Source organism: Phyllobates terribilis, unplaced genomic scaffold (genome assembly GCF_046119375.1).
Source record: "Phyllobates terribilis strain yellow unplaced genomic scaffold, ASM4611937v1 Scaffold_6__1_contigs__length_29720123, whole genome shotgun sequence".
Lineage (NCBI taxonomy): Eukaryota > Metazoa > Chordata > Amphibia > Anura > Dendrobatidae > Phyllobates > Phyllobates terribilis.
The window spans coordinates 18,726,096-18,752,893 of record NW_027362766.1 but is presented as its reverse complement, the minus strand read 5'-3'; the positions used below and the strand labels follow the sequence as shown (position 1 = coordinate 18,752,893).

Below are 26,798 nucleotides of genomic sequence, written 5' to 3'. Positions count from 1 at the left end.
ATCAAGGCAACCTAACATGTCCGCCTGCATCTTCCTCACAGACCGGCAGTTTGCCGGGGACACCCTTATCAACCCCGTCTAAGCACAATAGCCAGCCCTCGGTCCCTCAGATGTGGACAAGTAAAAGACCATTTCCTCCTAGCCATGAGAAAGCTAAGAGGTTGAATTTCACCATCTGCAAGCTCTTGGCTACAGAAATGCTGCCTTTCCGCCTGGTGGACACAGAGGATTTTCGAGACCTTATGTCCGTCGCAGTGCCCCAGTACCAGATGCCCAGTCGGCACTACTTCTCAAAGAAAGGTGTGCCTGCGCTCCACCAGCATGTCGCACACAACATCACCGCTTCTTTGAGAAACTCTGTGTGTGACAGGGTGCATTTCACCACAGACACTTGGACGAGTAGGCATGGACAGGGGCGTTACATGTCGCTGACTGGGCACTGGGTAACTATGGTGACAGCAGGACAAGGGGCTGCTGTCCAAGTCTTGCCGTCCCCACGAGTTGTGCGTCAATCCTCTTTATGTCAAAGTTCCTCCACTGCTTCTGCCTCCTCAACCTCCTCTCGGTCTTCCACCTGCACCCAAAGCCTGTCTGGTCATGCCACAAGCTTTCTAACTGCGCAGAAGGGATCCTGCACACCTCCTTACTATGCTGGCAGTAGGGCTCAACGTCATCAGGCGGTTTTTACATTGAAATGTCTGGGAAATGTGAGTCACACAGCTGAGGAGTTGTGGTCAGCTCTGGAGAACCAATTTCATGAATGGTTGTCTCCACTGGACCTGAAACCAGGGAAGGCCGTGTGCGACAATGCTGCAAACCTGGGTGCGGCCCTTCGCCGGGGCAATGTCACACACGTGCCTTGTATGGCTCACGTGTTGAACCTGGTTATCCAGCAATTTTTAGCCCACTATCCCAGACTAGATGGCCTTCTGCAGAGGGCACGGTCGCTGTGTGCTCACTTCCGCCGTTCGCATCCCGCAGCTCAGCGACTTACATCTCTACAGAAGTCGTTGGGCCTGCCACTTCACCGGCTAAAATGCGATGTGCCTACCCGGTGGAATTCAACTCTGCACATGTTGCAGCGACTGTGGCAGCACCGACAAGCCCTGGTGCAATACGTTCTGACGTATAGCCTGGGCCAACGAGATTCAGAGGTGGGGCAAATCACGCTGGAGGAGTGGTCTCAGATCAGGGACCTATGCACCCTTCTGCACAGTTTTGAAATGGCGACGAAGATGTTTAGTGCTGACGATGCCATTATCAGCATGACTATTCCGGTGATTTACATGCTGGAGCACATGTTAAACAGAATTCGGAGTCAGGTGGTGGCACAAGAGGAGGTGGAGGAAGTAGAGGAGGAGGAGTTGTATGCGGAAGGGCTAACATCTGCAAGGTCCAGACGGTCGGCAGCACCAAGGCGGTAGGCATGTGAGGGTGGGGGAGATGGTTTTACCAGGGCGCATGGTAGCAGCCAAACTAGTGAGGAAGGTGCAGGAGCCCAGGAAGAAGTGGAGGACGAACTGATGGAAGACTCATCAGATGAGGGAGACCTTGATCACATTTCTGTTGTGCGAGGTTGGGGGGAGAGGACAGAGGAAGGAAGTATGATTGTTACCTCGCCACCAACACAACAGGAACTTGGTGCTCCTGGATGCGCAACACACGAGTGCCTTCTTGCTGCACTACCTGCAACATGACCCTCGAATTGTGAGAATTAGAAATAATCCTGACTACTGGGTTGCCACACTGTTAGATCCCCGGTACAAAAGTAAATTTGCAGAAATTATTCCTGCCATAGAAAGGGATGCACACATGCAGGAGTATCAGCAGAGACTGTTGCAGAATCTTACATGTGCTTTTCCACAAAATACCAGTGGTGCACGTAGTGAATCTCACAGTTCCAACTTGCCAACCGTGGGACCGTCAAGTGTTCAGCACTCAAACCGTAACAGAACCACAGTATCTGCTGGTAACATCAATTTTGCGGAATCATTTCACCACTTTTTTAGCCCATCCTTTGCAAGGCCACAGGAGACAAGAAGTCTGACACATAGTCAACGCCTAGAGACGATGGTACAGGAGTATCTCCAAGTAAACATTGAAGCCACGACTGTGTCACTGGACCCTTGCTGTTTTTGGGCTTCCAATCTGGATAAATGGCCGGAGCTAGCCACTTACGCCTTGGAGATCTTGTCATGCCCCGCAGCCAGCGTTCTGTCTGAACGTGTGTTCAGCGCTGCTGGTGGTGTGCTGACAGATAAGCGCACGCGGCTCTCCACTGATAATGTAGACAGACTCACGTTCATAAAGATGAACAAATCATGGATCCGAAACGACTTTTCTACCCCTGTGTCATCCTGGGGAGAGTAAAAGCTTGATGATTGGTTAAAATCACCCTACCAACCGTTTTAAGCTTTCAAATTACTAATCATGTTTATCTGTATCTTGACTGGAAAATAATTTGGGCTTTGTAGCAGTGTGCAGCACTGATCCTATTAGGCCATCTATACTAAAGCTTCACCAGATTTAAAATTAAAAATAATTTTTAGCTGCATCTAGCCCGGAAAATAATTTTGGGGCTCCGAGATGCGCAAGGCACATAAGTGCCTTCTTGCTGCACTACCTGCAGCATGACCCTCATATTGTCAGAATTCGAAGTAATCATGACTACTGGGTTGCCACACTCTTAGATCCCCCAAACTTTTCGATCAACCTTTTCATTTTAATAAAGACCAAAAAAATGGTCATTTTTGAAATTATAAGCATTAGCAGGTTGTTAGAAACTGAAATCAAACAGTTTTCAACTCAAAACTTTATTCTAGGTGATGTTACATTTTCACATAGGACCCCTTGTTCGAAAGGAGCTTCTGAACTCTCTCGTCCATTGAATTTGTCAGGTTTTGGATGGTTTCTGCTTCAATTGTTTTGCATGAGGACAGAATACCCTCCCAGAGCTGTTGCTTAGATGTGAACTGCCTCCCGCCATCATAGACACTCCTTTTAATGATGCTCCAAAGGTTCTGAATGGGGTAGAGGTCAGGGGAGCATGGGGGTCACACCATAAGTTTGTCCCCTTTTATGCCCATATCAGCCAGAGATGCAGATGTTTTATGTGCAGCATGAGATGGTGCATTATCATGCAGAAAAATGATCTTGCTGTGAAATACACGGTTCTTCTTCTTGAACCATGGCAGGAAGTGCTGTTTGAGAAAATCCACATACATTATGGAGTTCATCTTTAGCGCCTTCAGGGATCCTAAAGGGGCCGACAATCTCTCTCCCCATGATTCCAGCCCAAAACATTACTCCACCTCCTCCTTGTTGGCGCTGTAGCCGTGTTTGCGTGGGGTGTCCATCAACCAGCCATCCTCCACTCCATCCATCTGGACCATCGAGCGCTGCACGGCACTCATCCGTGAACAAAACAGTTTTGAAATCAGTCTTCATGTAATGTTTGGCCCACTGGAGCCGTTTCTGCTTGTGTGAAGTGGATAGAGGAGGTCGACAGGATGGCGCATGCACAGCTGCAAACCTCTGAAGGACCCTGCATCTTGTTGTTCGGGGGACGTTGTCTGCTGCTATGACAAGGCTTTTTTGCCGCTGCTCTTTCAACCTGACGTAATTGCCTGTAGGAAAGAGTCCTCAATTTGCCCTTATCAGCACGCACACGTGTGTACTGTGAATCAGCTACATACTTCTTGATTGCCAAGACACTTCATCCTGATCATCGCACAATGTTGATTGTAGTCATGCCTTGACCTAAACACTCCACAATTTGTTGCTTCTCAGCAGCCGACACATCCTTTTTCTTTCCCATTTTGGCAGAAAATGTAGGCTGCTTAATAATGTGAGAGAGCCTTCTTAAGTAGTCTTGCCTTTCATTGGACACACCTGCCAAACTAATTAGCACAGGTGTCTGCAATTGCTTACAGTGATATAAAGAGCCCTGACACACATCACCATCAATGGGTTTAACTGACAAACAAACAAATTCTTCCCTTATCACTCCTAAACACTTTTTGTATAATAATTTGGAACGCAGTGTACATGTGCTTTTCCACAAAACACCAGTGGTTCACGTAGTGAATCTTACAGTTCTAACTTGCCAACCGTGGTCTGTATGGAGTTGTTCAATAAAGGGCCCAAAATTAAGATAACATAGATGGGAGAGGTCTCTATGAATAGGAATTCCTAAGTATTTGATACCCTGTGAGGGCCAGGCAAAGGGAAAGTTGGACTGGATGGAATCCTATATGGATTTAGGGAGGGAGACATCGAGGGCCTCAGACTTCGCTGCATTGATTTTAAAATTTTACCATGTAACAAAGTGATCTATTTCAGCCATAACAGCAGGGATGGATATATGTGATTGAGTGATATATACTAGGACATCATCAGCAAATAGAGAGCACTTGTACTCGGTGCCTCCCACCTCAATCCACCTAATATTGGGGTTATGGCGAATTGATGAGAGCAGGTGCTCCGTCACTAGGATGTATAAGAGAGGGGACAGAGGACATCACTGCCTTGTCCCATTGGTGATTGTGAAAGGTGATGAAAATGTTCTGACGCACCCCCTGGGCCTTGGGACACCCGGAGCCGGACCCTTTTTGGTGGATGCTGGTGGTTGTAGTCTTCGTGGCGGCGACCCGGTTCCGTGGCTCAGGGCGGTCAAACCAGTGGCGGAACTATTTATGTGGTTTTCATGTTTAAATGTCCGACTACGCCACCCGTGGATTGCAGTCAGAGTGAACCGCCGCTACAGGGCAGACCGCTGAGGCTGGTGTTGTGGGTGCAGCAGAGCGTAGCATAACTCCCCACGGGAGGAGTATAGCCTCAGGGCAGTGTATGCGGAGGATGGGGGTGATGGTGCAGGGCAGCAGCAGTAACGACACGGAGTCAGTGATGCAGTTCAGGGCCTTTACTCACAGTTCTTATTATCCAGACCACGTCTGCAGGTAACGGCTGCCCACGTCGTACTGTGCTCACCAGGTGAGGGGCTCAGACAACTCCCAGATAACTTTGGAGCACTTCACAGGACCCCCTTTGTGTGTCCTTTGTCTGGCCTTTCTTACCAATGCTTCTGTCCGGCTGCCTCGGGCCTCCTCTTGGTAAACTTGGCGCAAGTTTCCCTGACCCTATGTGGTGCCTTCCTAGCGGGTGTAGCGAGGGGCTGCGCCACATAAAATGTCAGAGCCTCCGGTTTCTAGCTGAGGGTCGTTTCCTGCCTCCACTAGTTCGGGGACCGGTCTCCCCCTTTGGCCTGACCCCTCCACGCAGGTGGATTCGGGCGTGCGGTGGCGACTCGCCCGTCCGCACCCCTGGGATCCCTTCATTCCTCGTTCCTGGAGCCTTCTCCGCTCCTCTTCCTTCCTTCTCCCTCTTCCAGGCCTGGGCCTCTGTTACTAGGCCCGCCTCCGGAGCAGAGCTCATGCAGAGCCCCTGCTCCCTGCCACTTCTGCTCAGACTTCTCTGCACTGAACTAAGATGGTGCCCACCTTTTATACTCCCTTCTCAATGCACCCAGGAACTGCTTCCTCCCTGCTCCTGCACTACAGGGTTCCCCTTCCTCAGTGTTCCCTCCCCCCACTCCAGCCAGGGACAGGGACTGTCGTGCCCATCTCAGGGGCATATTGGTCGCCCTGCCCCACGGCAATGTGGTGTAATGCATGCAGGTGTCGGGTCCTGATCCACACTCCATCCTTACCTGAGAGTGAGATATCACACCTCTGGGTGAGGTGCAATACGTCTGTAGCAACCGAGCCCTCAGGGTGCTACAGTTCCATTTATCTTCAGCCTAGGTGACGTATTGCGATACAGGGCCGTGATTTTGGCTATAAAAGGGTCCCCTAGACCCCTACCCTAAGCTTTTTAAGAGAATCATATATGGTGTGCCAGGAGACTCTATGGAATGCTTTCTCAGCATCCAACGAGAGTATCTAATTACAAATTTTTAACTGCATCTAGCCCAGGAAATACTTTGTGCCTAGTAGCAGTGTCTGCTAGTGAGCGGATTATCCCGGCTGTTAAGCAAGCTGCACCACCTGTAGTTTAGACACTTAATTTTTTCAAAGGAAATGCTTCGGGACCATGGGATACTTAGTGAAGAGCATCAGGAGGCACCCCAAGGCATAGGGGCTGGGACTGGCAGTAGGATGCCTTGCGGTGGACAGCCGAGCTCGATCCTTATAAAAGCTTTTTAACTGCAGCAGCTTTAGTGGACGCTACTGGAGCTGGAATTACCGCGGCTGCTGGCATGAGACTTGCCCTCCAATAGATCCTTGTAAATGGATTTAAAGTGTATTCATTCAAATTAGAGAGACAATTTAAATTAAAAAGCTTAGAGCTGCCTCCACCACAGGGGGGCTCGCTCGACCCACCAGCGGACAGGCACCAGTATTGGGAGAGGGGGGCTGGCCGTCAGGGTTCACCGCGGCTCTGGCACAAACCCGGCGACACGGAGGTGGCACGGGCAGGAGCGGACTGGCCGTGTCGGCTTCTCACTTTTTGGATTTTAGAAGGGCATGACATGCCTATATCTGTGTCTCCCCCTCCTTTTACTCCTCCACCTCTTTTATTTTCGCATGACTATATGTACTTGTCACTTTTCCATGTGTTAGTTATGTCTTCTGAGCAGTTTGTCAGCTTTTGGACACCTTTGAAGGTGTTTTCTATGTGTTTCTATGTGTTTTTGTTTGCCTGCCATTGGTTTTAACGGTGTTCGAAGGTGTTCGACGAACAGTTCGACGAACAGTTCGGCGAACACACGGGTGTTCGACGAACCGAACCGAACTCGAACACTACGGGGGTGGCTCAACACTAATTACAGCAACAATCTTCATTATAGTACAGTCTGAGTTTTTTGAGCAACCGGCTCCAGTAACAATACAATAGTTTCTTCACAAGGCACAGTATTACAGTCTCTCCAGTAGCATAATTCAACATAGATTAGATCTCTTAGCAGCATACTTCTATGCCTACACAACCACAGGCTTTTTCTTAACAAGGACACAATAGTACACGGCACTCTTTATCCTGCATGGAGATGGTGGGGGGAGGGTTTGATGAGGGAGATGATCCCTATGACACAATTCCTTCCAGTCCTTATCTTCCTACTCAATAATACTCTGCACTGTTAGTTCAGGGAGTTTATCTGACCTGTGTTTAGTTTCTCTCCTGATCTGAACCCTCTTTCAGTTGCTTACTGTCAGATCCAGATAACACACCACCTTTCTCTTTGGCTTCAGCCAGACTACAATAACAAGTTCCCCACAATCCCCCTGGGGCTCTGCTAAAACACTCCCTCCAGACCAGCAAGGAGAGCTCTTCCCCTTAGCAACTGGGATCTGAAGGCGGGGTTAGTTAGAGTTAGTGAGAGGAGTGGAAGACAGGACAGCGAAGAGGAAAGACCTGGGGAGTGGAGCTGCACGGCAGCTCACCCCAGAGAGGAGCGTAAAAGAACCGGACACCGGAGTCTGAGGTTGTGGGGCACTGAAGGCCCAGCAGCAGAAACCAGAGGGCAGGAGACTGCAGGTCTCCTGGCTCCATCAGATGCTCGGAGGCTCCACAGCACATAGGGCCTAGCACAGCCACGTGGGAGCGACACTCCGGGAAGACCCGAGCTGCCTGCCATACGTTTTACTCAGGGACAAGGGCCACAGCACAGCTATAAGCAGCAGGGCCAAAGAGATTAGCACAAAGGGAAGGCCTACAACTTCACCTGGCGAGCTGCATTCCCAACTTGCTTCCAGGCCGCCCGGACCTCTACTACAAGCTAGTACCCGTGCCCCGGTCTGCCTAACCACCGCAAGTAAAGATAAGAGGAAACCACAATTAAGTTGTGGACAGGTTATTATCTGCGCCATCCCCTGCACTACACTGCACAGCAACATCTATAGCATCACCATTTCCTGCTCTGGAGCTAAGCTCTGCCTGTGGAGAGCTGTCCCAACTCTGCTGCGTCACCATCTGCTCCAGAGGATCTGCACCGCAGCGGCGGCTCCATATAGCTGCATACCACAGGTGGCGTCACGATCATCTATAATATAACCGCGGATGCGTCCCACTGCCTGAAGCCTCAATAGACTGCGCATGTGACTCGCCCCCTGGGCCGTGGGGCACACGGATCCGGGCGATAGGGGAACGATGGGGGTAGTAGTAGTGGCGGCCCGGTCCCGCGGCTCAGGGTGGTCAGGCCAATGGTAGTCTGCTATGCGCTCCAAATAATGTCCGACTACGCCACCCGTGGATTGCGGTTATTAGGAACCGCCGCTGCAAGGCAGTCCGCTGGGGCTGATGATGGGTGCAGCTGAGGTGATGTGACTCCCCACGGGAAGAGTGCAGCCCCAGGGCAGTGTAGTGGATGTTGGGAGTGATGGTAGTGCGAGTCCCGGTGCTGATAGTGCTGGAGGCGCGAAGGAGCACACAGACAACAAGTTACAGTCCAGGGTCTTTACTCACAGTTCGTTTGTTCCAGGTCACTTCGGCCAGCAGTGACCGCCCGAGCCGTGCTGCGTCCACCAGGTGAGGGGCTCGGTCAACTCCCAGGCAGTTCAGGAGCATGGCACAGGACCCCCTTTTATCCTTTCTCTGGCCTGCCTCACCAGTGACCCACTTTTGTCCAGCTGCCGCGGACCTGTGCGGTTAAACGTGGGCCCCGTCCTCCGCTGTCCTATATGGTGCCTTCCTAGCAGGTTTGATGAGGTGTCGCACCAATATATGATCACGACGACCGGTCTTTGGCTGAGGGTTGTTTCTCCTCCACCAACTTGGGATCCGGTACCCTTAATCTGCCTGACCCTGCACCCTGGATTCTCGCGGGTTCTTAGGGTCCCTTCCACCTTCTTGTTCCTGAGCCCTTCTGTTTCTCTGTCTCTCCTTCTTTGCAGTTCCTTTCTGTTTCTGTTCCTTTCTCTTGGAGCTGAGATGAGCCAGAATCTCAGCTCCCCCTTCACCTCCTCCTCGGCCTCTTCTCCAGGCCCACTTCTCCTTCTCCTCTCAGGCCCCGGCCTCTTCCCTAGGCCTGCCTCTGGAGCAGCACTCAGCCTGAGCTGCTGCTCCCTGTCTTCTCCTCTCCACAGAACGAACCTAGATCTAAGATGGTGCCCACCTTTTATACCTCCCTCTAGCCATGAGCCCAGGTGCCCAGCAACCAATGGGCTCCTTCCTACACTCAGAAACCGTCCCCTATCTGCCCCTACAGCACTGGGTGTTCCACCCCTCCCTCCCCACTCCAGCAGGGACATGGTCGGTCGTGCCTGCACTTCTGTCTAGTGGGAGCACCGTTGAGCTGTCCCTCGGAAATGGGGTGTGTGTGCTCCATGCAGCTAACTGAGCCCTGGTCCACACTCCATCCTTACCTGGGAGTGGAATATCACACCTCTGGTCTGAGGTGCAATACCCCTGTAGCGGCCGAACCCTCGGGGCGCTACATCCCCCCCTGGTAAAGCACAGCACGTCCTCGGGCTGGAAAAGAGCAAAAACAGTTGATTACAAGACATGCAAAACTTTTTCAATAACTTTTTACATTAGAAACAGACATTACGGTTCAACTCCCTTTATGGGACACACTTTTCTTTTCACTAGACATTATAGAAAACTTTTTCAATACTTCCGGAACTCTTTTGTATAAAACATCTTATAAAACTCTTGCATTATCACCTAGCAGCATATAAAACTTTCTTATGTAAAACATTTTCAAATACGGCATATTCTTGTATCCTGGCCGCGGTGCAACTTGCGACCAGATGTTCTTTCTTCTTAAAGGTGCAACAGTCCAGTAAACTTGTCTTGAGGTAGACGTTGCGGTTTTTATATAAAACCAGTAGGGGGCACTTTAGGAAGCGCAACTATATACAAGGGAGTGGCCGCTCTCAGTCCTCGGCCAGTTTTGGGAAGGGAAATGGCTGCTCACAGTCCTCAGCCTGTTAGGGGAAGAGGGGTGGCTGTTCTCAGTCCTCAGCCAGGTTACTTAGGGGATAGGGCATAACGTTCACACAGTCCTATATCAGTCCCAACAGGGACCACACGCAATTTGAAACAGTCCCACACAGTTCCTTTGCACCCTTACGGGTAACTATTTACAATGCCACTTGACCGTTCACTGGTAACGGTGTCTTCGTGACGCTCCTTCTTCCTCCTCATACGGATCTTCAGGCCCGTCCGGGCCCTCCTGGTACTCAGCGTCCGAGTAGTGCTGTTCCTCCTCCTCTACTACTCGGCAGACGTGTAGGGCGTACCACCCCTTCACGCCTTGGTGTCGGGTGTAAGACACCACGTCGCCTGGGAATAGATCCCGCCCACGATGGCCTTCCGGTAGGTGACTCTCCACATCTCTCCTTGTCATAAACACGTCACTGATGGTCTCGGGGTCTCGGATGAAGCCCCAGCCGCGCTCCATCTGGAACTTCACCACAGTCCCGGTGACTCGGGGTCTGCGGGCAGTTCGGGGATCTCGTCGCGCCTTCATTTTCTGCTCCGCGCTCTGGACCTGCAGCTTCTCTTGCTTCATGCGCCGCTCCCGCTGCTCCCTCTCGAACACCTCCAGCTGTTGGCGGCAGTACTCCCGTCGACGGGCGGCGTACGGGGGCGCTAGGCCTTGCGACCGGGCCTGCGATCGTGGTCTGCTGATCACGCCCGGGGTCAGAGGGCACGGCGTGGGGCGGGGCTCGCTGGTGGTGTCGATGGCCTGGGAACCGGTTGGTAGCGGTGGAGGCACGGTGTCGATGGCGGGTTCAGGTACGTTGGGCTCCGCAACAGGGTGCAGGGGCAGGTCGGCGGCCCCAGGGTTCGGGGTAGGGGCGTCTCCGTTACCTGCCTCTGCTGTCGCGGCCTCCTCCGCGGCGTCGTCCTCGGCCTCCGCTCTGCTTTCACTGCCCTCAGTGGCTGGTGTGCCGCTGGATGTCGACGGCGCCTCCTGCTGCAGGATCACGGCCCGCCGGGCCATTTCTTCTTTCCACCCGGCAATCACGTCCCGCTGCGCCCGGACCATCCTCCGGTCCAGCTCCTCCAGCGCAGCCCGCACATACTCGGGGTCTTCCTTGGCGAGGTGTGCTAGCAGCTCCGTGAAGCTGCATGGGGATTCGGCCTGCAGCAGGCCACGCGCCAGGGCGCTGGAGCTGGTTCCTGTCTCTATCTTTGGGTGTGGCCTGGCCAGACTGATCCAGACCGCGCCCTGCCCCACAGTTTTCTTCTCTCTCCGCCCCCAGAGGGGGTGGTCCTGGGGCATTCTGCTGACAATCACTTTCAGGGGCAGCCCCCCCATGTTGATGGACATCTCCACTGCTGCATTCATGGCTGGTGGGGGCAGGCTCCTTCTTTGGCGCCATTCTGGGACCTGGCCCACGATGGGAGGTGGCTTCCTGCTGTCTTTTGGTGCGCACATAATGGTGTCCGCTCTGCCAGGGCGGGAAAGACGGATGAAGATGGCGGGAAACGGTCCAAGATGGCGTCTGATGGCGGGAATCGGCTCCGGATGGCGGGAAACGACTCCGGACGGCGGGAAACTTATTTTTAAGGTACATGTGCAATTTTCTTCAGGCACGCAATACCCGTTTGTGGCGGGTTGGTCACGAATCCTGCCGACTACGCCAAAGCTGACTCGCCCCCTGGGCCGTGGGGCATGCGGATCCGGGCGATAGGGGAACGATGGGGGTAGTAGTAGTGGCGGCCCGGTCCCGCGGCTCAGGGTGGTCAGGCCAATGGTAGTCTGCTATGCGCTCCAAATAATGTCCGACTACGCCACCCGTGGATTGCGGTTATTAGGAACCGCCGCTGCAAGGCAGTCCGCTGGGGCTGATGATGGGTGCAGCTGAGGTGATGTGACTCCCCACGGGAAGAGTGCAGCCCCAGGGCAGTGTAGTGGATGTTGGGAGTGATGGTAGTGCGAGTCCCGGTGCTGATAGTGCTGGAGGCGCGAAGGAGCACACAGACAACAAGTTACAGTCCAGGGTCTTTACTCACAGTTTGTTTGTTCCAGGTCACTTCGGCCAGCAGTGACCGCCCGAGCCGTGCTGCGTCCACCAGGTGAGGGGCTCGGTCAACTCCCAGGCAGTTCAGGAGCATGGCACAGGACCCCCTTTTATCCTTTCTCTGGCCTGCCTCACCAGTGACCCACTTTTGTCCAGCTGCCGCGGACCTGTGCGGTTAAACGTGGGCCCCGTCCTCCACTGTCCTATATGGTGCCTTCCTAGCAGGTTTGATGAGGTGTCGCACCAATATACGATCACGACGACCGGTCTTTGGCTGAGGGTTGTTTCTCCTCCACCAACTTGGGATCCGGTACCCTTAATCTGCCTGACCCTGCACCCTGGATTCTCGCGGGTTCTTAGGGTCCCTTCCACCTTCTTGTTCCTGAGCCCTTCTGTTTCTCTGTCTCTCCTTCTTTGCAGTTCCTTTCTGTTTCTGTTCCTTTCTCTTGGAGCTGAGATGAGCCAGAATCTCAGCTCCCCCTTCACCTCCTCCTCGGCCTCTTCTCCAGGCCCACTTCTCCTTCTCCTCTCAGGCCCCGGCCTCTTCCCTAGGCCTGCCTCTGGAGCAGCACTCAGCCTGAGCTGCTGCTCCCTGTCTTCTCCTCTCCACAGAACGAACCTAGATCTAAGATGGTGCCCACCTTTTATACCTCCCTCTAGCCATGAGCCCAGGTGACCAGCAACCAATGGGCTCCTTCCTACACTCAGAAACCGTCCCCTATCTGCCCCTACAGCACTGGGTGTTCCACCCCTCCCTCCCCACTCCAGCAGGGACATGGTCGGTCGTGCCTGCACTTCTGTCTAGTGGGAGCACCGTTGAGCTGTCCCTCAGAAATGGGGTGTGTGTGCTACATGCAGCTAACTGAGCCCTGGTCCACACTCCATCCTTACCTGGGAGTGGAATATCACACCTCTGGTCTGAGGTGCAATACCCCTGTAGCGGTCGAACCCTCGGGGCGCTACACATGCGTGACGCGCAGTCTGGCTCCAGACAGAAGCAGGCATCCAGCCGTTACAGGTAAGAGGAGGTGTATGGCGCTGTAGATTGCGGTATGCATAGGCACTGACCGCATACCGCGATCTCTGGCGCCATACTTGCATAGTTACCTGACCGGCAGGAGCGTTGTTGCGGTGCCTCTCTTCGCCGGAGACTGGCGCTGAAGTGAGGCATCGGATCGGCGCGTGCACATAGCGCTATCCGGCACCATTTTACTGAAAACACATTTACAGTGTGTCTTCAGCAAAATGGCGCCGGACAGCGCGGTGCTCCGGAGCCGCACTCCTCCCCCGGCCTCCGGCAGAACAGGACGCAGCAGCCCTGGAGTACAGAGAAGAAAGGTGAGTATAACTGTTTATTTTTTTTGTATGTGTGTACAGTATGAAAGGGATGAGGGGGCCACACATACCAGGATTGTTGGGTGAGGGGACCATGCATATACCAGGATTGTGGGGTGAGGAGACCATGCATACCAGGATTGGGGGGTGAGGGGTACCACACATACCAGCATTGGGGGGTGAGGGGACCACGCATACAAGGATTGGGGGGTGAGGGGTACCACACATACCAGGATTGTTGGGTGAGGGGACCATGCATACCAGGATTGGGGGGTGAGGGGTACCACACATACCAGGATTGGGGGGTGAGGGGTACCACACATACCAGGATTGGGGGGTGAGGGGACCATGCATACCAGGATTGGGGATGAGGGAGCCATGCATACCAGGATTAGGGATGAGGGAGCCATGCATACCAGGATTGGGGATGAGGAGTGCCATGCATACCGGGATTGGGGATGAGGGGTGCTATGCATACCGGGATTGGGGATGAGGGGTGCCATGCATACCGGGATTGGGGATGAGGGGTGCCATGCATACCAGGATGGGGATGAGGGATGGGGTACCATGCATACCAGGATGAGGGATATCATACATACCAGGATAGGGATGAGGGATGGCTTACAATGCATACTAGGATAGGGATGAGGAGTGCCATGCATACCAGGATTGGGGGTGAGGGGTGCCACGCATACCAGGATTGGGGATGAGGGTGCCATGCATACCAGGATTGGGGGTGAGGGGTGCCATGCATACCAGGATTGGGGATGAGGGTGCCATGTATACCAGGATTGGGGGTCAGGGGTCCCATGCATACCAGGATTGGGGGTGAGGGGTGCCATGCATACCAGGATTGGGGATGAGGGTGCCATGCATACCAGGATTGGGGATGAGGGTGCCATGCATACCAGGATTGGGGGTGAGGGGTGCCATGCATGCCAGGATTGGGGGTGAGGGGTGCCATGCATACCAGGATTGGGGGTGAGGGGTGCCATGCATACCAGGACTGGGGGTGAGGGGTGCCATGCCTACTAGGATTGGGGCTGAGGGGTGCCATGCATACTAGGATTGGGGCTGAGGGGTGCCATGCATACCAGGATAGGGATGAGGGGTGCCATGCATACCAGGATGGGGATGAGGTGTGCCATGCATACCAGGATTGGGGATGAGGGGTGCCATGTGACGCGCCCCCAGGGCCGTGGGGTACTCGTCAGCCGGGCCTCTGGTTGCCGGGGGATATCACGGTGGCTGGCCACGTCCGTGACCCAGGGTGGTCAGTGCAAAAAGGGGAATATTTTGGGGATTTGGACAGTTCGTGACGCCATCTGTGGAATGCGGCTAAGGGGTGCCGCCGCTGCGGAGCAGTCATCTGAGGCAGATGGTAGAGCAGCTTGTGATGGAATGGTTCCCCACAGGTGGAGCGGGCCTCAGGGCAGCGCGGGGTGTAATGAATGGTGCTGCAGGGGAGAGATGGCAGGACATTCCCGGAGGAAAGACGGACACTCACACGGGGGTAAGCTTCAGTACCTTTACTGGTGATGCTGCAGGCACGGTCCAGGGTACTCCAGGTGAAGGGCGCACTTCTGGACTCTACCCAGTGAGCGGGTATAGGGCCTCCTGATCCGTTGCTTTATTCTCTAAGCTTCTGGCCTGCCTGGAGCTAGGCCTAGCTCGGTTACTGTCTCTCCTTGTGACTCGCCCCCTGGGCCGTGGGGTACCCGGAACCGGGCTTCTATGCCATGATGGGGGTAGTAGTGGCAACCTGATTCCGTGGCTCAGGGTGGTCAGACCAAATGCTGTGGCAGTCTATTTGTAGAGTTATGAATGTCCGACTACGCCACCCGTGGATTGCTTTCAGGGATAACCATTGCTGCAAGGCAGACCGTTGAGGCTGATGTTGGTGTGCAGCACAGGGGTCGGATAACTCAGCGTATGTGAATGCTGGGGATGATAGTGCAGGCCGCAGTAATAAGAGTTCAGAGTCCACTTCAAACAGTCCAGGGTCTTTATTGTAGGTATTACTACTGACCCAACAGTAGTACCAGTTAGGAATGGGCCTGGGTGTCTGAGGGCATTCGGGCGAGCCCCACTGGTCAGGGTGAGTGTGAAGGCCTACCGTTCTCTCTCTGCCCTTGCTGTCTATCCCCCTTTTCGTGGTGTAATAGCCCACGTCCCTGAGCTGGCCATGTACTTTGCCTGTATGGCTTGCGACTCGGGCCTTAGGTACCTTTTGCTTCTCCGTGCTGTACTGGTCCCTCTGTGTGGCGGAGCCTCCAGGCTTCTTAGGCCAAGGGAGATAGGAGAACCACTGAATGTCCAGTCCAGAATACAAGAAACATAAATCAATATGAATATAAAAGGACCTTTATTGAAAATTGGTCAAAGTGGTGCTGCAAACACATGCAATCCCACCATATCACAAACCATGAAATGCAACGTACTAGTAAAAGCAAAATACATAGAACAATGCAATGGACAAGATATGTTACAAATCCACAGAATAAATAATCAATACGTATGTCAGAATCAAAAGAGTATATCTATATATCACAGCATAAAGGACACATTTTTGTATATATAGGAGAAAATCACCAATTCATATATCAGTGTAACTATGCTGTTGTAGTGGTACATCTATTAAAATATAGTGTGCCCAATATTAAGCAGAAAGCCTGACATACCTGTATATGAGAAATGGAGGGATCACAGGAAAGGCCCCGACGCACGTTTCGGACTGCAATGTCCTTCGTCAGGGGGTGTTTGGTCTTTGGAAGCACAGACTATAAAAAGGGTTGTGTAGCCAATCGCTAACAATGTAAGAAAGAAGGGGGACGCCGTGTGCACGGCGTGACTGTTCCGAAACCGGAAGTGGCCCAGCAGGATCGCGTCAGAGAGGGCGGGCGTATACAATACCCATAATGCACTATAAGGTAAGGTCCTACACGGTGGTCCATCCAGCGTAGTTGCGCACGCACCATCTGGAGGCACCAGGACCTGCGGGTCCCCGCATCAACTTTCCCTTATTTCACAGTTAGTCATATCGTCATCATACACACACACTCCATTTTTTCATTTATCCCATCCTCTTTCATCTCACCATACACATACACTTAGCACATCATATCTTTTGTTCACTGCATTCGTTTCACACATATCTCACTCTAGTGTCTTTTATACCCCACACTTTTTTTTGCACAATTTTTTTTGCACACTTTTATATATTCTTCAATCATTTTCATTTTTACTATTATTATTTTACTTGTATTATTATTTATATTTATTTTCATTCATTATTTATTATTATATTTATTTTTATTTATTTTTTATTTATTTATTTATTTATTTTATTTATTATTTTTCATTTATTATTTATTTTATTTTATTTATTTTTTTATTTATATTTACTATTTTTATCCATGTTCCATTACTATTTATGTGTACTCTATTTATATTTATTCTTATTTAGTATTTTTTCGTTTTTATATTTATTTATTATCTTTTTGCCATATTTAGTGGTGGTATATACTTGATATTTTTGTCCACCATACATGGTTGTATATATTTATATATGTATCTGTATTTATATATATATTTATTTGTACTCATATGGATTTTTGTATATGTGATAATCATAGTTTTATCTGTGACATGTATATATATATATTTATTTTCTTATTTATATTCACATGTTTTATTGAGAATTTGTCTTCACATTCTTGGTATTAATTATTCTCATGATGCATTGTATTTAATTAAAATATTTTCACTACACTCTTCACGTTTTCATAAATTCTTATGTATTTTACACTTATATCTTTCTGGCTGACATCCTCCTTTTATCTTCCTTTTTATTACTCATATTTTATTCGACACACACTTACCTCATACTTTACATATATATAGTTATATGTGTCACAGTTTTGCACATTGCACTTTACTGTCTTGATCCAAATATACATGTCCTTGGTAAGATACAGTACAGACCAAAAGTTTGGACACACCTTCTCATTTAAAGATTTTTCTGTATTTTCATGACTATGAAAATTGTACATTCACACTGAAAGCATCAAAACTATGAATTACCACATGTGGAATTATATACTTAACAAAAAAGTGTGAAACAACTGAAAATATGTCTTATATTCTAGGTTCTTCAAAGTAGCCACCTTTTGCTTTGATGACTGCTCTGCACACTCTTGGCATTCTCTTGATGAGCTTCAAGAGGTAGTCACCGGAAATGGTCTTCCAACAATCTTGAAGGAGTTCCCAGAGATGCTTAGCACTTGTTGGCCCTTTTGCCTTCACTCTGCGGTCCAGCTCACCCCAAACCATCTCGATTGGGTTCAGGTCTGGTGACTGTGGAGGCCAGGTCATCTGGCGTAGCCCCCCATCACTCTCCTTCTTGGTCAAATAGCCCTTACACAGCCTGGAGGTGTTTGGGGTCATTGTCCTGTTGAAAAATAAATGATGGTCCAACTAAACGCAAACCGGATGGAATAGCATGCCGCTGCAAGATGCTGTGGTAGCCATGCTGGTTCAGTATGCCTTCAATTTTGAATAAATTCCCAACAGTGTCACCAGCAAAGCCCCCCCACACCATCACACCTCCTCCTCCATGCTTCACGGTGGGAACCAGGCATGTAGAGTCCATCCGTTCACCTTTTCTGCGTCGCACAAAGACACGGTGGTTGGAACCAAAGATCTCAAATTTGGACTCATCAGACCAAAGCACAGATTTCCACTGGTCTAATGTCCATTCCTTGTGTTCTTTAGCCCAAACAAGTCTCTTCTGCTTGTTGCCTGTCCTTAGCAGTGGTTTCCCAGCAGCTATTTTACCATGAAGGCCAGCTGCACAAAGTCTCCTCTTAACAGTTGTTGTAGAGATGTGTCTGCTGCTAGAACTCTGTGTGGCATTGACCTGGTCTCTAATCTGAGCTGCTGTTAACCTGCGATTTCTGAGGCTGGTGACTCGGATAAACTTATCCTCAGAAGCAGAGGTGACTCTTGGTCTTCCTTTCCTGGGGCGGTCCTCATGTGAGCCAGTTTCTTTGTAGCGCTTGATGGTTTTTGCAACTGCACTTGAGGACACTTTCAAAGTTTGCCCAATTTTTCGGACTAACTGACCTTAATTTCTTAAAGTAATGATGGCTACTCGTTTTTCTTTACTTAGCTGCTTTTTTCTTGCCATAATACAAATTATAACAGTCTATTCAGTAGGACTATCAGCTGTGTATCCACCTGACTTCTGCACAACACAACTGATGGTCCCAACCCCATTTATAAGGCAAGAAATCCCACTTATTAAACCTGACAGGGCACACCTGTGAAGTGAAGACCATTTCCGGTGACTACCTCTTGAAGCTCATCAGGAGAATGCCAAGAGTGTGCAAAGCAGTCATCAAAGCAAAAGGGGGCTACTTTGAAGAACCTAGAATATAAGACATATTTTCAGTTGTTTCACACTTTTTTTGTTAAGTATATAATTCCACATGTGTTTTGATGCCTTCAGTGTGAATGTACAATTTTCATAGTCATGAAAATACAGAAAAATCTTTAAATGAGAACGTGTGTCCAAACTTTTGGTCTTTACTGTATATATATTGTACATATAATATCATCTGTTCTTTGTCTTTGCACACTGGTCACTCACTCTGGCCTATCCAGTGTGCCCGCGCCGTCTGTGCCCCTTGTTCCTGCCGGCCCCGCATCTCTATGCGTAAGGTGGCTTGGGTCACATGACCCGATTCATCCGATCACATGATGCGGGGACCCGCAGGTCCTGGTGCCTCCAGACGGCGTGTGCGCAACTACGCTGGATGGACCACCGTGTAGGACCTTACCTTATAGTGCATTATGGGTATTGTATACGCCCCCCCTCTCTGACGCGATTCTGCTGGGTCACTTCCGGTTTCGGAGCAGTCACGCCGTGCACACGGCGTCCCCCTTCTTTCTTACATTGTTAGCGATTGGCTACACAACCCTTTTTATAGTCTGTGCTTCCAAAGACCAAACACCCCCTGACGAAGGACATTGCAGTCCGAAACGCGCGTCGGGGCCTTTCCTGTGATCCCTCCGTTTCTCATATACAGGTATGTCAGGCTTTCTGCTTAATATTGGGCACACTATATTTTAATAGATGTGCCACTACAACAGCATAGTTACACTGATATATGAATTGGTGATTTTCTCCTATATATACAAAAATGTGTCCTTTATGCTGTGACATATAGATATACTCTTTTGATTCTGACATACGTATTGATTATTTATTCTGTGGATTTGTAACATATCTTGTCCATTGCATTGTTCTATGTATTTTGCTTTTACTAGTACGTTGCATTTCATGGTTTGTGATATGGTGGGATTGCATGTGTTTGCAGCACCACTTTGACCAATTTTCAATAAAGGTCCTTTTATATTCATATTGATTTATGTTTCTTGTATTCTGGACTGGACATTCGGTGGTTCTCCTATCTCCTGTGTTTTCAACCGAATGGTCTGCCATTCATTATTGTCCACATAATATATACAATCTTTTTACTGTTGTTGGGCCGTTCATATTGACAGACATGTCTCTATGACATATCCCCATTGTTTTGATGTGGATTCTTCTAAGTGTATTTGCGTTCTTAGGCCAAGGGACCTGAAATCCCTCGCGGGTTGGTTCTCTGCTGCTGGGATTACAACCCTGACAGCCTCGGACCCCAATGTCCGGTAGTGTAGTTCTCTCAGCCAGGACTGGCTCTGTCGCCTCTGTCCCTGGCTCGCAGCTTCTCCTCTGCCTCACGGACTCCTTGGCTACAGCTGAACTGTCCCTCCTTCTCTGGGACTAGTCTCAGTCCTGAGCTAGGTCGTCCAGTTCTCCCTAACCCTGCCCTCAGTTCCAGCTTTTATAGGGGCAGCCTGCTCCCCCCTACTGGCCTGGGACAAGAGGTGCTGTACGCTAATTGTCCCTGACCAGGGAACCTCCCTCCTGCTCTCAGAGACAGCCTTTAATATTTGTGGCATCCAGGCCTGGGGTGACACACTTGCACCTGCTGACCTGGTGGTAGGGCCTTCTCCTTGGCGATCACTCTCCCTGGACGCTGGGGCCTCCGTGACTCTTAGCCCTGATACTATTATCAGCATTTGGTGAACCTGGGACCTGTAGTCCTCCAGGGGTTCCCGTGGTTCCTACTGGGTATAAGGCGTCCCTGTAGGCGCGGACCCGGTGTCCGGTATATATATTGGGGTGAGCCTGGTATGCTCCTCTGCCCCCTCACTACTTCTTCCTTCTCTCGCCTTCGGCCCACTCAAGGCCCTCATTAGGCTTCCACACGTGCTGTAGGCCTTGGCTCGCCTAAGCACAGCAGCCAGCTTGCTGCCTCTTCACTGCTCTCTGAGCATCAGCACGCTCTCTGCTCAACTCTGTGCTGTGTTCCTCTCTGTCTCTGAACACTAACACAAACTAACTGAGCTGCCTGGCTCCACCCTCCCTTTACATATCCCTAACGTGCTCCCTCTGCTGGTCTGAGGTGGTAGGGTGGAGGTGTGTGAATGTGTGAGGGCCTCTTGTGGAGAAGTCCATCCATGCACCCTTCTGGGTTCTGTGGCACCAATGCGTAGCAGGGCGCCACACATGCGTACCAGGATAGGATGGTGGGGACAGGGTGGGGGCAGCACAAATACCAGGAGGGGGGCAGCACACATCAGCATGGAAGACCATATACCAATAAAAATGCTCGCCACCCGGGCGTAGAACGGGTTCAATAGCTAGTTAAACTATAAAAACGATAATCCCTTTTATTGACCGCCCTGGGTCATGGACCGGGTCACTGCCACTGTGACATCCCCTGCACTGACCGGCATGGCACCGAGGACCCCACGGCCCAGGGGGCACGTCACTAGAAGGGGTTGAGAGTTCAGCAGCAGTTCAGTGAAGGGTTCTGGCTGAGGCCAGTCTCCTGCTCCAGTGCTTGGAGCAAGAGTGCAGAGTGAGTTGGGAGCTGGGAGCTCAGGAGGAGCTCTGCTCAAGAAGAAGGAAAGAGAGGAAAGAGGACGGGAGAAGTGAGGAGGGCTCCAGAGAGACAGAGGAGATCCCAGGGGCACGGCGAGTGCGGGATGCCATCTGTGCGCCCGAATTCACGCTGACGTGGAGAGATCAGTAGGGGACTGGCCCCAGCCTAGTGGAGTACTTGAGGTCTCAGCTAGCAAACCAGAGGCTGCAGCATTTCAGGTGCTGTAGCCACACTCCACAATTAATCGCCGAAAAGGTGGCCATAGAGGACCAAGGGGACAGACCAGACGTTGCCCAACAAGGCCCGCGGCCACTGGCTTCGGACACTGATTTTGATGCGCAGGGCAGGAGGGTGAGAGCCAGCACAGTGAGATAACCGAGAGAGGTACACAGAATGGGGTCCCGTCTAAGTGCTCCTGAGGTACCTGAGAGTTTGCAGGATCACTACCCCGGAGGACACAAGACGACGTGGGCAGTTATAATCTGGCCATTGTAACCTGGAGAACTGAACAACTGTGAGTAAAACCTGAAGACTGCACCCCACCGTGTCCTTGAATAATTGTTGCGCCATCACCAGCCCTGCACTACACCGCATCTACAACATCTACCTCTACAATTCATCATATACTGTCCTGGAGCTTAGCTCTGCCGGGTAGAAAGCTGAACAAACCCTGCTGCGTCACCATCAGCTCCAGTGGATCTGCTCTGCACCGCAGCGGCGGCCCCATATAGCCGCATACCACGGGTGGCGTCACAAACATTATCCCAAAAACTTTATTCCCCTTTTCTTTAATCTTTATTTGACCGCCCGGGGCCACGGACCGGGTCACTGCCACCGTGACTACCCCGATACAGGACCTGCCCGGCTACCGAGTACCCCACGGCCCCAGGGGGCGCATCACCAGCCACTGGAAAAAGGTCCTGATCCCCGGCAGGAAAGATGATAACCCTGCCCCTTTGGACCATGTTGATGGCAATTGCATCCTAATCCCAAACTCTCAATGAGGTACTAAAGGAGGTGAGGACTGGAACAACAAACTGTAAGTATCACCAAGTTTCTAAAGACTGTCCTAAGAACTGCGGGATATGCACCCATAGCCCAATGTCCTCTGATACTATGCTATATCTCGCAGTGCCCCTAACCCCATATGAGGCTTTCAACTATAGCTGTTTCCATGAAGAGACTTTTGACACTGGCTGTTACGATGGAGGAAACCTCCAATGCAAAGACTTTTGACTTATATACGTTGTCTTGGGAGGCTCACTGACATCATACCCTGCATATTGTCCAAGGATTTATATCTAGTATGTGGTCACCAGGCCTATAAATGGCTTCTCCCGGGTGCAGAGGGAACCTGCACATTAGCACGCCTTACACCTGCTACCTTCAGACTTCCGCATGGTGATCTAAATATACATGCTGTCCCCAAACATTCCCTATATACATGAGCTGCAGACAATCCAACCGAATGGTAGACCTCATATAGTGGAAATGAGGATAGGGAATAAGAGTATATTCATTTACCCTTTCATTACATAAATGTTTTTATTACTAGTGTATGTAACCGCTAAGACTGGTGTATTTGTTATGATGACACTATGTAAAGAGATGCGTAAGAGGAGACAGTATAGATTATTACTTATCGCATCTGCAAAATATCACAGTGCTCCTCCAGTAATCATATATGACAAGATCTACAGACAAGATGTCCGCCAGTGAACGGGATCTGTCCCCTCCAGGCTCCCATAGCATAGGGAAGTAGCTGATGGATAAATTGTCTGTAAATAATAAAAAGGGAGGAATTGTTATGGTAAATATTTATACTTTGTTTTATTATTTAGACAATTCATATATCTTTGATAATTTTGTATTTTTTTAAATAACATGGTGTTGTCTCTGATACAGAGATGTATTAAAGCCGTCCTTTGTTCTGGAAGTGGAGTAAAACTAGATATAACCAGCCTCTTAAGGAATGCGGCAGATGACATGATTTACGACCTTGTTTTTCTCAACTTATCTCTCTTTTTAGGTAACTGTAATGTAAACCACTCCTACTTTCCTTCTCTTTTTGGTTTGTAATAAAGATATGTGACCAGGCATCTGAGACTCAGATGAGCCTGAGACACAGTCAGATTTGGTTGTGTTTCTCTTGTCTCCTATCGATCGACTCCCTGATTTGATCAAAACTGGTAAACGTGTGAAACTTCTCCTAAAGCTTTGCAAATAGGTTTCTGACGCGCCCCTGGGCCTGTGTCGCGCTGCGTTGCGCACGCGGGAGCTTACCCGGAGCCGGATCTGTTTAGGGTTGTAGTCTCGTGGCGGTGACCCGGTCCGTGCCCAGGGAGTCAAACTGGACGGCAGTCTGTTAGCGGTAGAAAATGGTTGATGACTACGCCACCCGTTGAATGCAGCCAGGGGGCTGCTGCTGCAGGGCAGACTGCTGAGGCCGGTGGAAGGATGGTGCAGCGTGATAGTATAACCCCCAACGGGAGGGGTATGGCCTCAGGGCAGCCGACGTGGATGATGGGGGTAGCAGGAACCACTCAGAGACGGTATGGTAGCGTTCAGGGTCTTTACTGGTAACAACGATAGACCCTCCCGGAGTACTTGCTAGCGAACGGGGCCTGGTCAGTCCTTGAGCAGATGGGATCTCCCCTGGCCAGGCGTAGTTGTAGGCCTCCCAAGCTGACTGTACTCTTCTGGCTACCTTGCTAGAAGCTGATGTAAGTAGCCCACGTCCCTGAGTGTACCGTGTGGTGCTCACCCGTATGGCCGGTGACTCGGGGCCTTCTAATGGCTTCCGCTCCACGATGGCAGTGCTGGTCCCACGCGTGTGACCGGGCCTTCGGGCTTCTGGGCCAGGGGACCTGAAATCCCCTGCCTGGCGGATTCTGCTGCTGGGTAGAAGTTAGTTCCCACAGCCTCGGACTCCGGGTCCGGTAAAGAATCTTCTTAGTCAGGGCGAGCTCTTTAGCTGCCAGCCCCTGACTCCTTGTGACTCTGCTGCTTCCTATGCTGCTCTTGTCTCTACTCTTCCTGGACTCCCTAACCCTGCCTCAGCCCCGGGTTTATACAGGGGAAGTTCTTCCCCTCCCAAGGCTGGGCAGGAGGTGTGGCATGCACAGGATCCCTGACCAAAGGACCTCCCACCTGCTCTCAGACGTAATATCTCTATCACTGTGACAACCAGACCCCTGGGGTGTCACACTCCCCCCTAGTGAAATTTAGTACTCCGGGACTAAACACTTTTTAGAAAAATATAACAAGGTATATCAAAGAACAATAAAATACAATAAGGAAACACAATAAGATGGTCACGGATGTCCGCAACCGGGTGCAGTCTTTGAAGAAAAGCAAAGGTGTCCATTTCACCAACACAGGGAGACGTAACCAGGTAGGGGTCTGTCCTACCCCGAGTCCTTAACAGTCTCTAGTCCATCCTGGGTTACGCTCCAACTATATACAAAGGATTCCCGGTAAATCCACCGAAGACTCCTAAAAACAACTAGAAACACAAAATTACACACAAGCAACAATAAACAGGTAAACATTGTAAAACAACTTAAACATTTAGATCCTCCAACGTGCGGGTAACTGGCCTCTAGTGGCCCTAGTGGACCTACGGAGCTGACTGTCTGGCCCTGAACTACAGGGTGTAGGAGCTGTCAAGGGTAAACTGGGCAGCTGTCTACCGGCTCTTTGTCTCACTAGGGGTACGGCAGGCTCACTATAAGCAGAGGGTGGATTCTCCTGTTCCGCTTGGGTGGAGTCTTCTGCCTCCTGGACCGGCTGCTCTTCCAGCTCTACCCGTTGCTCCTTAGGTTCTTGGGATGATGGTTGGAGGAAGGTGAGTACGGGTACCACAACTGCACCATTGACTTGAGTCCAAGACCGAGGGAAGTCCCCGAGCACGGTACTAACCATATCTTCCCTTTCTTCCACGGGTCGATGGTCTTCCTGTTCCTCCTCAGGGTTCCTCAGTTGTTCGGGGCACTTCTTCAGGTGGTCCCGGGATACAATGGCTGTGGTTTCCCCTCCGTCTTTACTGATGGTACAGACCTTCGGGTTCTCGTGGCTTGAGGGCAGTACGGTGTACGGGTCCTTCTCCCACTGGTCGTCCAACTTGTGGAGCCGTCTCTTCCTCTTCAAGACCTGCTCTCCGGGTACCAGGGGAACAGCGGGAGCATACTGGTTGTAAGTCTTCTCTTGTCTTTCCCTAGCCTGACAGAGACTTCGCTCCACGCTCTCCTGTACTTTCCGGTACTGCTGCTGCCTCTCTGTGTCCCAGTCTGTTTCTGGTGAAGTGTCCTCGGGCGTCAGGACTCCCATTTCCAGGTCAACAGGTAACTTACCAGGTCTTGCCCTCATTAGGTAAGCCGGGGTACAGTTGGTGGAACCTACCGGGATGTGGTTGTATAGGTCCACCAGATCGGGCAACTTCTCAGGCCACAGACTGCGTTCTTCCAGGGGCAACGTTTTTAGAAGATCCATTACCACCTGGTTCATTTTCTCACAAAGTCCATTAGTTTGCGGATGGTAGGGTGTCGTCCTTATCTTCCGGCAGCCATACAGATTGCAGAATTCCTGGAAGACCTCCGCTTCCAAGGCAGGTCCCTGGTCCGTCAGCACTTGGTCCGGGTACCCGTGTGGACGGCAAAAGTGCTGCTGGAAGGCTCTAGCTGCTGTTCGAGCCGTTAAGTCCTTGACGGGGACGACAACCAGAAACCGGGAGTAATGATCCACGATGGTTAACGCGTAGACGTAGCCACTTCTGCTGGGGGTCAGTTTTACATGATCCAAGGCTACCAGTTCCAACGGTTGCCGGGTGACGATGGACTGCAGGGGAGTCTTCTGGCTGGCCCGGTCCTTCCTTCTCAGATTGCACGGGCCAGAGTCTCTGCACCACTTCTCGATGGTTCCCCTCATGCCTACCCAGTGGAACCGCTCGCGCAGCAGGAACTCCAGCTTTTTCCACCCGAAGTGTCCAGCTCCGTCGTGGTATGCCTCCATCACCATGGCTGCGTCTCTTCGTGGCACCACTACTTGCCAGAGTAGTTCATGCGTCCTGGAGTTAACCATTCTGCGGCACAACTTCCCCTTGTAAAGGAACAGTCGACTCTTCTCTGCCCATAGTTGTTTGGCTTCCTCTGGAGCGTCTGATTCCAGGCTAGCCTCCGGGCGAGTCAGCATCTCCTTCACCAGTCGGACGGCAGGGTCGCTGTCTTGCGTTTCCGCCCAGTTGTAGTGAGGTAAGGGGTTCAACGTAGCAGCCTGCTTACTCCTTACCCGGTGGGAATACTGGATAGTCCCATGACGGTGGAACGCAGGGAGTTCAACTTCTTCCAGTCCCTCCGGATCTTCTCCTCCGTCCGGCAGGTTGGGCATCCTGGACAGGGCGTCCGCGTTGGTATTGGAGCGCCCTGCCCGGTATTTAATTGTGAACTCGTAGTTGGACAGACGGGCCATCCACCTCTGCTCCAGGGCACCGAGTCTTGCC

At 51.1% G+C, this 26,798-nt stretch overlaps 1 protein-coding gene across 1 annotated transcript in view; it reads right to left on the bottom strand.

The window, feature by feature from the left end:
- Positions 1 to 25,908, bottom strand: part of LOC141152642 (uncharacterized) — a 49,331-nt gene extending 23,423 nt beyond the window's left edge. Inside the window, exon 1 of the mRNA XM_073637200.1 lies at positions 23,585 to 25,908. Within this exon, the coding sequence (XP_073493301.1) occupies positions 24,872 to 25,807 (936 nt within the window). The 5' untranslated portion in view covers positions 25,808 to 25,908 and the 3' untranslated portion in view covers positions 23,585 to 24,871. The remainder of the gene's footprint in view (positions 1 to 23,584) is intronic.
- Positions 25,909 to 26,798: the final 890 nt, after the last annotated feature.